General features: G+C 39.5%; 1 protein-coding gene across 1 annotated transcript in view; it reads right to left on the bottom strand.

The window, feature by feature from the left end:
- The window catches only part of LOC140726010 (uncharacterized), a 529984-nt gene that overhangs the window by 36665 nt on the left and 479915 nt on the right, over positions 1 to 13404 (bottom strand). Inside the window, exon 10 of the mRNA XM_073041909.1 lies at positions 8057 to 8278. Coding sequence (XP_072898010.1) covers positions 8057 to 8278 — 222 coding nt within the window. The remainder of the gene's footprint in view (positions 1 to 8056; positions 8279 to 13404) is intronic.

Genomic DNA, 13404 nt, shown 5'->3' with positions numbered 1-13404 from the left:
TACCTGTTTCCCCAACATTACCTGCCCCTCCACCAATCTTCATATCATTTGCAAACTTGGCCATCTATTTCATCATCTAAATCATTTATATACAGCCTAAAAAGAAGCGGTCCCAGCACTGACCCCTGCAGAACACCGCTAGTCACTGACAGCCAACCAGAAAAGGATCCTTTTATTCCCACTCGCTGCCTCCTACCAATCAGCCAATGCTCTAACCATGTTAGAAACTTTCTTGTCATACCATGGGATCTTAAACTGGTAAGCAACCTCATGTGTGGCACCTTGTCAAAAGCCTTCTTAAAGTGCAAATATACAACATCCACTATATCCCCTTTATCTTTCCTACTTGCAATCTCCTCAAAGAATTAATACATGTGCATTAGGCACAATTTTCCCTGAAGGAAACCATTCTGACTTTGTACTATCTTGTCCTGCGTCACCAAGTACTCCATCAGCTCATCCTTAACAATTGACTAATATCTTCCCAACCACTGAGGTCAGGCTAACTGGTCTATAATTTTCTTTCTGCTGCCTTCCTCCTTTCTTAAAGAGTGGAGTGCATTGCAATTTTCTAGTCCTCTGGCACCATGCCAGAGTCCAATAATTGAAACATCATTTCTATGCCACCATAATCTCTAAAGCTACCTCTTTCAGAACCCTGGGATGCAGTTCGTCTGGTTCAGGTGACTTGTGTACCTATAGGTCTTTCAGCTTTTTGAGCACCTTCTCCCTTGTAATAGTAACTGCACCCACTTCTTTTCCTTCACACACTACAACATCAATCACACTGCTAGTGTCCTCTGCAGTGAAGACTGATGCAAAATACTCATTTACTTCATCAGCCACCTCCTTGTCCCATGTTATTATTCCTCCTGCCTCATTTTCTAACAGCCCTATATCCACTCTCATTTCTCTTTTATTTTCAACATACTTGAAAAAACTTTTACTATCCACTTTGATATTATCTGCTAGCTTGGTTGCACATTTCATCTTTTCCCTACTAATGATTTTTTTTAGTTGCTCTCTGTAGGTTTTTAAATACCTCCCAATCCTCTACCTTCCCACTAATTTTTGCTTTGTTGTATGCCCTTTCTTTTGAATTTACAATAGCTTTGAATTCCCTTTTCAGCCGTACTACTTTACCACTTGAGTATTTCTTCATTTTTGGAATACATATGTCCTGCACCTTCCTCATTTACCCAGAAACGTTTGCCATTGCTGCTCTGCTGACATCCCTACCATCTGCTCCTTCCAATATACTTCAGCCAACTCCTCTCTCCTACCACTGTAATTTCCCTTACTCCACTGAAAAACTGCTACATCAGACTTTGGTGTTACAGGAAAGATTCTGGTATGGTTAGAGGAATGACTGACAGGTAAGAGGCAGTGAAGGGGAAATTTCCTGGTTGGCTACCAGTGACTAGTGGTGTTCCTCAGTGGTCAGTATCGGAACCGCTAATTTTCACATTGTTTGTCAATGATTTTGATAATGAAATTAATGGCTTTGAGGCAAAGTTTGCAGATAATACAAAGATAGGTGGTAGGTAGTGCTGAGGAAGCAATGTGATTGCTGCAGGACTTAGACAAATTAGAAGAATGGGCTAAAAAGTGGCAGATGGAATACAATGTTGGTAAATGTATGATAACGCATTTTGGTAAAAGAAACAATAATGCGAACTTTACCAAAGTGGGGAGAAAATTCAAATATCAGAGGTTCAGTAGAACTTAGGAGTCCTTGTGCAAGACTCCCAGAAGTTTAATTTATTGGTTAAGTCTGTGGTAAAGAAGGCAAATGCAATACCGGCATTTATTTCAAGAGGAATAGAATATAAAAATAAGGAGATAATGTTGATACTCTATAAGACACTCGTCAGGCTGTGCTTGAAGTATTGCCAAAAGTTTTGGGCCCCATATCTCAGAAAAGATGTGTTGTCATTTTAGAGAATCCAGAGGAGATTCATGAGGAAGATTCCAGGAATGTACTCACTGGAATTTAGAAGAATGCGGGAGGATCTCATTGAAACCTACCGAAAGTTGAAAGGACTAGATAAGGTTGATGTGGAGAGAATGCTTCCCGTGATGGGGGTATCTAAAACTCAAAATTGTGGGGAGACCCTTTAGAACAATGGTAAGTAGGAACTTTTTTTAGCCAGAGAGTTGTAAATCTGGGGAATGCTCTGCCGCAGACAGCGATTGATGCCAAAGTCTGTGCGTATATTGAAGGAGGAAGTTGATCGTTTCCTGATTGGTCAAGGCATCAAAGGACATGGTGAGAAGGCAGGTGTATGGAGTTGAGTGGTATCTGGGCTCACCATGATAGAATGGCGGAGTAGACTCGATGGGCTGAATGGTCTAATTCTGCTCCTATGTCTTATGGTCTTAAGTGTAAATTTTCATCAAGGTTGCTCAATGGAATGTTTAGAGTGTGTGACCTGGAAACAAATCATTACAATCCTGTTCCATGCTTGGTAATATATCCACTTCAAAAACTTGGTGCTCAAAACTACATATCTAAATACCGAGGCTGAAGTATTTAAAATTTTGATATATTTTTCGCAAGCTATGGCAACATGCAACACACCCTTTTCACTATACAGACAGCTAGATTTTCCCTCCTCATAGATTGTTTCTGGATAATAAATTCATCCTGTAAGCTTAGAGGAAATCCTTTATATGAAAACAGAGACCTGTACATAACCATTCCAGAATTACCAACAATTCACTTCTCCAGGATGACTTTTCCAAGACCTGTACTAATTTACTTTTCTTCTGGCTGGTGACATAAACTCCATAAAGTTTCATTTATGTAATACAGATGACGTTTACATTTTGAGAATGTGAGTTGCATATTCCTTGCTGGGAATTCAAGGAAACAGTAAGTGTAGGTAACAATTAACCAATCTGGCTCTGCTTATTTGCCATTTAATCTCAAGTTTTGATCACCTTGATATCTTTGCCCAGATTCTACAGTAAGGCTGATGACAAAACGATTAGCGTTTTGTCTGCATTATTCGGTGAAACAAAGGGCAGCTTCAGGATTTCAAGACACTAGCTTAACTCAGAAATCTGAGTTGCCCTGTGCTATTCAACTCTCCTTCACGCTGTGCTGCATGCACACAGTTTTTTCCCCCTGCATTCACCTGGCTTGATATGAAATTATTTACAAACTCATTTAATTATGGAAAATCTCCAGTTACATCTCTTTAGACAGTCGCTCAAGATTAATGATAACCAGCTTCCACTCTGAATTGCTAGGGTTGAGGTGGCTAATGAGGCAAATATTGTATCCTATAAATGGACGGGAGGTGGGTGATATGGAGGGTGCACTTCTTCAGTTGCCTTACAGAACTTTTGTGTCCATGACCTGGAGTTTGTCATACCATCATGAATGCTACTTCAATACCTTGAAGGTTCCACAGGTTCCCAGGAGTAAGTAGGGGTGCTGCAGTTCTTCAAGGAGACTGAGTACATCCTTGAATCTTTTAGACAATAGACAATAGACAATAGGTGCAGAAGTAGACCATACAGCCCTTCGAGCCTGCACTGCCATTTTGAGATCATGGCTGATCATCTACTATCAATACCCGGTTCCTGCCTTGTCCCCAAATCCCTTGATTCTCCTATCCATAATATACCTATCTAGCTCCTTCTTGAAAGCATCCAGAGAATTGGCCTCCACTGCCTTCTGAGGCAGTGCATTCCAGACCCCCACAACTCTCTGGGAGAAGAAGTTTTTCCTTAACTCTGTCCTAAATGACCTACCCCTTATTCTCAAACCATGCCCTCTGGTATTGGACTCTCCCAGCATCTGGAACATATTTCCTGCCTCTATCTTGTCCAATCCCTTAATAATCTTATATGTTGCAATCAGATCCCCTCTCAATCTCCTTAATTCCAGTGTGTACAAGCCCAGTCTCTCTAACCTCTCTGCGTAAGACAGTCCGGACATCCCAGGAATTAACCTTGTGAATCTACGCTGCACTTCCTCTACAGCCAGGATGTCCTTTCTTAACCCTGGAGACCAAAATTGTACACAATACTCCAGGTGTGGTCTCACCAGGGCCCTGTACAAATGCAAGAGGATTTCCTTGCTCTTGTACTCAATTCCCTTTGTAATAAAGGCCAACATTCCATTAGCCTTCTTCACTACCTGCTGCACTTGCTCATTCACCTTCAGTGACTGATGAACAAGGACTCCTAGATCTCTTTGTATTTCTCCCTTACCTAACTTTACACTGTTCAGATAATAATCTGCCTTCCTGTTCTTACTCCGAAAGTGGATAACCTCACACTTATTTACATTAAACGTCATCTGCCAAATATCTGTCCACTCACCCAGCCTATCCAAGTCACCCTGAATTCTCCTAACATCCTCATCACATATCACACTGCCACCCAGCTTAGTATCATCAGCAAACTTGCTGATGTTATTCTCAATGCCTTCATCTAAATCGTTGATGTAAATGGTAAACAGCTGTGGTCCCAATACCGAGCCTTGTGGCACCCCACTAGTCACCACCTGCCATTCCGAGAAACACCCATTCACCGCTACCCTTTGCTTTCTATCTGCCAACCAGTCTTCTATCCATGTCAATGTCTTCCCCCCTAATGCCATGAGCTCTGATTTTACCCACCAATCTCCTATGTGGGACCTTATCAAATGCCTTCTGAAAATTGAGGTACACTACATCCACTGGATCTCCCTTGTCTAACTTCCTGGTTACATCCTCGAAAAACTCCAATAGATTAGTCAAGCATGATTTACCCTTGGTAAATCCATGCTGGCTCGGCCCAATCCTATCACTGCTATCTAGATATGCCACTATTTCATCTTTAATAATGGACTCTAGCATCTTCCCCACTACTTAGGCTGACAGGTCGATAATTCTCTGTTTTCTCCCTCCCTCCTTTCTTAAAAAGTGGGATAACATTAGCCATTCTCCAATCTTCAGGAACTGATCCTGAATCTATTGGAAAATGATTACCAATGCATCCGCAATTTCCAGGGCCACCTCCTTTAGTACCCTAGGATGCAGACCATCTGGACCTGGGGATTTGTCAGCCTTCAGTCCCATCAGTCTTCTCATCACCGTTTCCTTCCTAATGTCAATCTGTTTCATTTCCTCTGTTACCCTATGTCCTTGGCCCATCCATACATCTGGGAGATTGCTTGTGTCTTCCTTAGTGAACAGAGATCTAAAGTACTTATTAAATTCTTCTGCCATTTCTCTGTTTCCCATAACAATTTCACCCAATTCATTCTTCAAGGGCCCAACATTGTTCTTAACTATCTTCTTTCTCTTCACATACCAAAAAAGCTTTTGCTATCCTCCTTTATATTCCTGGCTAGCTTGTGTTCGTACCTCATTTTTTCTCCCCGTATTGCCTTTTTAGTTAAGTTCTGTTGTTCCTTAAAAATTTCCCAATCATCTGTCCTCCCACTCACCTTAGCTCTGTCATGCTTCCTTTTTTTTTAATGCTATGCAATCTCTGACTTCCTTTGTCAACCACTGTGGCCCCTTTCCCCCCTTTGAATCCTTCCTTCTCCGGGGGATGAACTGATTGTGCACCTTGTGCATTATTCCCAAGAATACCTGCCATTGCTGTTCAACTGTCTTTTCTGCTAGGATATCCGTCCAGTTAACTTTGGCCAGCTCCTCCCTCATGGCTCCATAGTCTCCTTTGTTCAACTGCAACACTGACACCTCCAAGATGCCCTTATCCTTCTCAAATTGCAGATAAAAACTTATCATATTATGATCAGTATCTCCTAATGGCTCCTTTACTTCAAGATCACTTATCAAATCCTGTTCATTACACAAGACTAAATCCAGAATAGCCTTGTCCCTGGTCGGCTCTCGGACAAGCTGTTCCAAGAATGCATACAGTAGGCACTCTACAACCTCCCTATCCTGGGGTCCAGCACCAACCTGATTCTCCCAGTTCACCTGCATGTTGAAATCCCCCATAACTACTGCGACATTACCTTTGCCACATGCCAATGTTAACTCCCTATTCAACTTGCACCCAATATCCATGCTACTGTTTGGTGGCCTTTAGACAACACCCATTAGGGTCTTTTTGCCCTTACTGTTCCTCAGTTCTATCCACACAGACTCTACTTCTCCTGATCCTATGTCCCCCCTTGCAAAGGACTGAATCTCATTCCTCACCAACAGGGCCACCCCACCCCCCTGCCCACATTTCTGTCCCTACGATAGCATGTATACCCTTGTACATTCATTTCCCAGGTCTGATCTCCCTGCAGCCATGTCTCCATTATCCCAACAACATCATAGTTACCCATTCGCACCTGAGCTTCAAGCTCATCCGCCTTATTTCTGACACTTCGTGTATTCAGATATAGAATTTTTAGCCCATTTCTCCTCTCTCTGTTTGAATCTCTCTTTTCCTCCATCTGCCTGGTTATCTCTTGTCATGACACAGCTTGGAATAGAACATTTATTACAGGAGCTTGATAATGGGTATGGAAATAACATGACCTGTCCAATATATTGGAACCAGGACTTTGACACTGAGAATATTCGCTTTGGATAAAAAAAAATGTCTTTAGTTCACTTATCTTTCTTGTGAATTTGAAGTTTGTGCATAAATAACATTGGCAGTATTTTCCCAAAGTTTTGAGATGCCTCCTGTGTACCACATGGGAGACAGTTTTCTGTTACTTGATAGACCATTAGCTTTTTGATAGGTTCTGGTCTTGATCTGAAAATAGCCTTCTCCTCAATCAAGCAAAGGCTGCTCTGGGACAGCCCAGAAGGTGGAGTAAATTTTATCATCAATTTCTGTCTTAGCCGAGTGGTCACTCGACTTATTAACGATATATTACTGCTTAGCTAATAATCTGACTAACAATTAATGTATGTAGTCATGATTTCTTTACGTATTTCACCATATGCAGCATTTCTTTTTTAATATTCATTTCTGCTTCTATTTTAATCAAATGTATGTCATTGTTATAATTGCAATTGGAGTAATAATTTAATATTTAATTAGAAATTGCTTCCTCATTTTTCAGTCATGTGATTTTTTTAAATGTGGTAAGTTGTATCAGCTGCTAGGCATCAAGGATCACTTACAATGACACTTAACACTAAAGAGAATCAGGAACATGGATTTTTTTTTGCAGAGTGGTCATCAGGACTTTGTGAAGAACTCTTAACACTTCTAGCAAGTATTATTGTTTTGCTGCTCACGGTAAACCCTAGTTCATACTGCTCATTTTTGTAACAATTCTTCTTTTGAACAAATTTACTATATCTGTGCATTGTACGAAGAGAATGGTAATTAATTTTCCTTCCCTTGAATTGACATTAGATGTAATTGAATTGTCATGAGTACAGAAAAGTTACATAATAAAATGAAGGATTATTTAGCAGAACAGAAAAGATCAAGAGGTTCGTCAGCATCTGTGGAGAAGAAAAGCTGAGACACCTAAAATTTTCAGAACTCATGAACATTCCTCAGAATGTACAATATATAGATAAAATAGTTAATATGCAGTTATGTGCATATAGCGCACCCATTTTAATCAAATTTCGGCACTGGAGCTTTCATGAAAAACAAGATTCCTCAGAACAATAAAAAACTCGAAGTAATTATCTTCATTCATGCAATTTTGCTATTTACTATTAATCTTAATTTTACTGTATAATGGGAACTGTGCACTGTGATTTTAATTTAATGGATGATTATCCTTCACAGAGCAGCCAATTAAACAGTGATGTAAGCAAAGCATCTATATCATATATAAAACAAAGAAAAAATATCAATTTATTTACAATTTTAAATTAGAAATTATCAGCAACAAAGACAAAATTTTTACAAAATTTGTAACTAATTAATAAAAATATCCATCAACAATGAGCAATTAAATTGCAGCATTGAATGAAAACAACAGGGAAATCAAAATGAGAGAAACATGAAAAGCTGTGCTCTCAATGGAGACAAAATGATAAAAGTTAATTTACGAATTCAGCACGGCCTGGGAAGCTATGGTTACCAACATTACACTAAGAAATTTGCCAGAGCTTACCTTGATGTCTCTGAAAGCAGTAGCACCACTCATTGTTGGAAATGCGACCATCTCTGTAGGTGTCACACGAGTTGAAAAATGGTTTCATGCATAGGTCATGGTTATCAAAGTAAATGCTTCCCAGCTCTGACTGATCAAGTAATAGGTCGTAGTTTGTGTCCAGTCTGTTAAACATCCACCCAAGTGAGTCCTTGCAAATGGGAAGAATGCTAGTGTCAAATCCTAAAGAACAGGAAAGGCAAGCAATTTTTTTAGTGAAAAAGTTATTATTTTGGAATTAATATTATATTCACATTAATGCCAATTATGTATCAATTAAAATATTCAAACAATCCCTTGTAATATACAAAGAAATATAATTAATAACAAACCATTGCTTAGTTTTTAAATATGCTACTTATATGTAGCTTGTTTTCAAGTACACTGAATTAAAAATCTTCCAAGATGATGAAATTTAGGAGCACAATATCTAACAATACCTCTCACTCAATGTCAATAAGACCAAGGAACTGACTGTAGCCTTCAGAAGATGGAAACCAGAGGTGCATTAGCCAGTAATCATCAGAGGATTAGAGATGGAGAGGGTCAGTAACTTTAAATTCCTGGGTGTCACTATCACAGAAGACCTGTCCTGGACCCATTATAATTGTGAAGAAAGCATGACAATGTCTCTACTTCCTCGGGAACGTGCAGAGATTTGGCATGTCATCAAAAACCTTAATAAACTTCTACAGCTGTGAGGTGGAAAATATGCTTACTAGCTGCATTATGGCCTGGTATGGGAACACCAATGCCTTTGAGCAGAAAATCCTATGAAAGGTATTGGATTTGGCCCAGTATATCACGGGCAAGACCTTCCCAACCTACATGAAACGTTGCCTGGAAAAGAAGCATCCATCATCAAATATCCTCACAATTCAAGCCATGCTCTTTTCTCACTGCTGCCATCAGGTAGAAGGTAAAAGTGCCTCAGGACTCAAAGAACAAAATAGCACAGCACAGGCCATTTGGCCCACAATGTTGTGCCAACCCTTAAACCCTGCCCCCCCCATATAACCCTCCACCTTATATATACCCTCCTCCTCTATATACCTGTCTAGTAGTCTCTTAAATTTCACTAGTGTATCTGCCTCCACCACTGAAGGCAGTGCATTCCATGCACCAACCGGTTCAAGCACAGTTACAACCCTTCAACTATCAGCTCTTGAACAAAAGAGGGTAACTACAATAATTTAAGGACTCTTTTATCTTGTTATTCCATGCTCATTATTTATTATCTACCTTTGCAGTTTGTTTTCAATTTACAGATCCTATTTACAGTTACTTTTCTATAGATTTGATTAAGTATGCCTGCAGAATAAGAATCTCAAGATTGTATGTAGTGACATGTATATACTCTGATAATAAATTTTACTTTGAATTTTGACTATATAAACTTCGAATAGTGCTGTGACCAAAATTTAAAGTACAAACCCTATTTCCAGAAAAGTTGGGATATTTTCCAAAATGCAATAAAAACAAAAATCTGTGATATGTTAATTCATGTGAACTCTTATTTAACTGACAAAAGTACAAAGAAAAGATTTTCAATAGTTTTACTGACCAACTTAATTGTATTTTGTAAATATACACAAATTTAGAATTTGATGGCTGCAACACACTCAACAAAAGTTGGGACAGAGTTAAAATAAGATTGAAAAGTGCACAGAATATTCAAGTAACACCGGTTTGGAAGAGTCCACATTTAAGCAGGCTAATTGGTAGCAGGTGAGGTATCATGACTGGGTATAAAAGTAGCGTCCATCAAAGGCTCAGACTTTGCAAGCAAGGATGGGTCGTGGCTCACCCCTTTGTGCTAAAATTTGTGAGAGAATTGTTAGTTAGTTCAAAAGGAACATTTCCCAATGCAAGATTGCAGAGAATTTAGGTCTTTCAACATCTACAGTACATAATATTGTGAAAAGATTCAGAGAATTCAGAGACATCTCAGTGCATAAAGGGCAAGGTCGGAAACCACTGTTGAATGCGCGTGATCTTCGAGCCCTCAGGCGGCACTGCCTAAGAAACCGTCATGCTACTGTGACAATCATAGCCACCTAGGCTCGGGAGTACTTCAGAAAACCATTGTCACTTAACACAGTCCGTTGTTGCATCCAGAAATACAACTTGAAACTGTATTATGCAAGGAGGAAGCCATACATCAACTCTATGCAGCAACACCGGCGAGTTCTCTGGGCCTGAGCTAATTTCAGATGGACTGAAAGACTGTGGAACTGTGTGCTGTGGTCAGATGAGTCCACATTTCAGCTAGTTTTCGGAAAAAACGGGCATCGAGTTCTCCGTACCAAAGATGAAAACGACCATCCTGATTGTTATCAGCGAAAGGTGCAAAAGCCAGCATCTGTGATGGTATGGGGGTACATCAGTGCCCACGGCACGGGTGAATTGCATGTATGTGAAGGTACCATTGACTCTGAGGCGTATATTAAGATTTTAGAGAGCCATATGTTGCCATCAAGGCGACGTCTCTTCCCGGGACGTCCATGCTTATTTCAGCAGGACAATGCCAGACCACATTCTGCTTGGGCTACAACAGCGTGGCTTTGTAGACACAGAGTGCGTGTGCTTGACTGGCCTACTGTCAGTCCAGATCTATCTCCTATTGAACATGTAATGTGCATCATGAAGAGGAGAATCAGACAATGGAGACCATGAGCAGCTGAAGTCTTATATCAAGCAAGAATGGACAAAATTTCCAATTGCAAATCTACTACAATTAGTATCCTCAGTTCCAAAATGATTAAAAAGTGTTATTAAAAGGAAAGGTGATGTAATACAATGGTAAACATGCCTCTGTCCCAACTTTTGTTGAGTGTGTTGCAGCCATCAAATTCTAAATTTGTGTATATTTACAAAATACAATTAAGGTGGTCAGTAAAACTATTGAAAATCTTTTCTTTGTACTTATGTCAGTTAAATAAAGGTTCACGTGAATTAACATATCACAGATTCTTGTTTTTATTGCATTTTGGAAAATATCCCAACTTTTCTGGAAATGGGGTTTGTATGATGCAGTAATCTGTGTTGATGGGATTAAAATTCTGGGATGGAAAATCAGGCAAATTCTCTTTCAGAAACCAATTTTCCATAGCCCTAAGGTGGTTCAACAAACCTGCAGTAAGATTAGATAAATCCCTTATTTATTCCTTTAAAGGAGGAAACATTCAACAAAACATTAATCTTGCTTCCACACCTCCCCCCCCCCCCCCCTTGTAATCTTTACCTTCTTCCTTCCAATACCCAACAGTTACCTTGCCTCTCTTCGTAACAGTAAAGAAATGAGCAAGGACTGGGAAAATGGCGTTTAATCAAGCAAATTATAATTACATGGTACTGTATGTCACCCCTGTAAAAAGGTTAGAATACAAAACGAAGATAATCTTACTGAGTCTCATGCTCTCTTATTTGCAGTATGGATGCATTTTAAGATCTCCATAATCTGGATGAAATCTTAGCTTGGAGCCAGAGAATTAAAATTCAATATATTGACTTCCAGCTTGTCGTACGAAGAGACAAAAGCCTCAAAATCCTGGCTTTCAGTTGTGCATATTCAAGGCTGAAATCCACAAATTTAGACAAGAAGAGGATCAAGACTGGAATAAGTAAAAATTGACAAGGAACAGGATCAGTCAATATATTCTTCAATCGTGAACGAAGTTTAAGCAGCTGGTAGGTGTCCTGCTTCTAATTTCCACACTTACTTTCCTAGGAATCTCCAAGTCCATGGATTATTTGTTCTTCCATGTATAATCATATTTTTAAATCAATTAGCTACATTCTAAAAGGATAAATAGATTCAACTACTTTCTTTGGGATCATGTTCTAATTCTAGTAATCTTTTTTCTAATCTCATCTGGGGTTGGTATTCATATAGCAGAGATATCCATCACCTCATTCATCAGATAAGGCTGGCCAAAAATCCTGCTAGCTATAATTTTCTTTCTATTAGCTTTAGGGAACAGAAGGATTATTTTGTTAGTAAGCAATCTTCCCCATGTTGGCCGGCAGTCTCTTTTTCAATGCTGAGGCCTTTGTACATCACATTTTCTTCTTATTTTACATTTGACAGCATTTAGTCACTCAGCTTTGAGATTGGAGCTTGAGGCTTTAAGCAAAACTGCCCAACATATACACTCAGTGGCCACTTTTTTAGGTTAACTCTTGTATCTAATAAAATGATCACTGAGTGTATGTTTGTGGTCCTCTGCTGATTTTAGCCCATCTTTTCCATAGATGCTAGCTGGCCTGCTGAATTTCCCCAGCATTTTGTATGTGTTGCTTGGATTTCTGGCATCTGCGGATCTTCTCTTCTTTGTTGTACTGCGTGTTTATTTCAATTACTGTCATCTTCCTATCAGCTTGAACTAGACTGGTCATTCTCCTCTGACCTCTCTCATTAACAAGGCACTTTTTCCCACAGAACTGTAGTTTATCGCACCATTTTCTATAAACTCTAGAGGCTGTTGTGTATGAAAATCCCAGGAGATCAGAAGTTTCTGAGATACTCAAACTACACTGTCTGGCACCAATAAGCATGGTCAAAGTTACTTGGAATACATTTCTTTCCCATTCTGATGTTTGGTCTGAAAACAATTGAACCTCTTGACCATGGCTGCATGCTTTTATGTATTGAGTTTCTGCTACGTGATTGGCTGATTAGACATGTGCATTAACGAGTAGGTATACCTAATAAAGTGGCCACAGAGTGTATATACTCTGAGTCAGGCAGCAAGGAAAGAGATGGCAGGTGTTTTGGTTGGAAACCCTTTATCTGGACTGACTATACATATTACCTATTAATAACTGGTGTGTGTAAAATTAGAGGTAAGACAGTGAAGCCATTTCTCAGACTTGAAATCTTTGTAGTGGTATTCACGGACGTTCTTTGTGCTGGGATGTTGATGCTAGCAGAAAGCTGACGAAAGGGTGGGAGTGAAGATGCAGGAAGCTGTCTAGGACATTGGCTGCTAGGAGAGTAAGCAACTCTTATGCAGGAGCACCAATCTTCAAAACAAGACCTCAAATTGTCTCATTTTTTAACGGCATTGCATTTGTGGTTTTTAAATGACAATAAACTGAATCTGAATCTGAAATGGCAGACCGCTCTACAAACTTTTTGATGAAGGGGTTGGACTCGAAACATTGACTGTTTACTTCCCTCATAAATGCTGCCTTACTTAAGTTTCTCTAGCATTTTGTGTGTTGCTCAAGATTTTCAGCATATGCAGAATTGTTTGTGTTTCTATGGAATTTGCTGCCTTATCTGAAGCATTATGGTATGCAAGTCT

This window comes from Hemitrygon akajei, chromosome 4 (assembly GCF_048418815.1).
Source record: "Hemitrygon akajei chromosome 4, sHemAka1.3, whole genome shotgun sequence".
Lineage (NCBI taxonomy): Eukaryota > Metazoa > Chordata > Chondrichthyes > Myliobatiformes > Dasyatidae > Hemitrygon > Hemitrygon akajei.
This window is presented reverse-complemented; position numbering and strand designations above follow the sequence as displayed.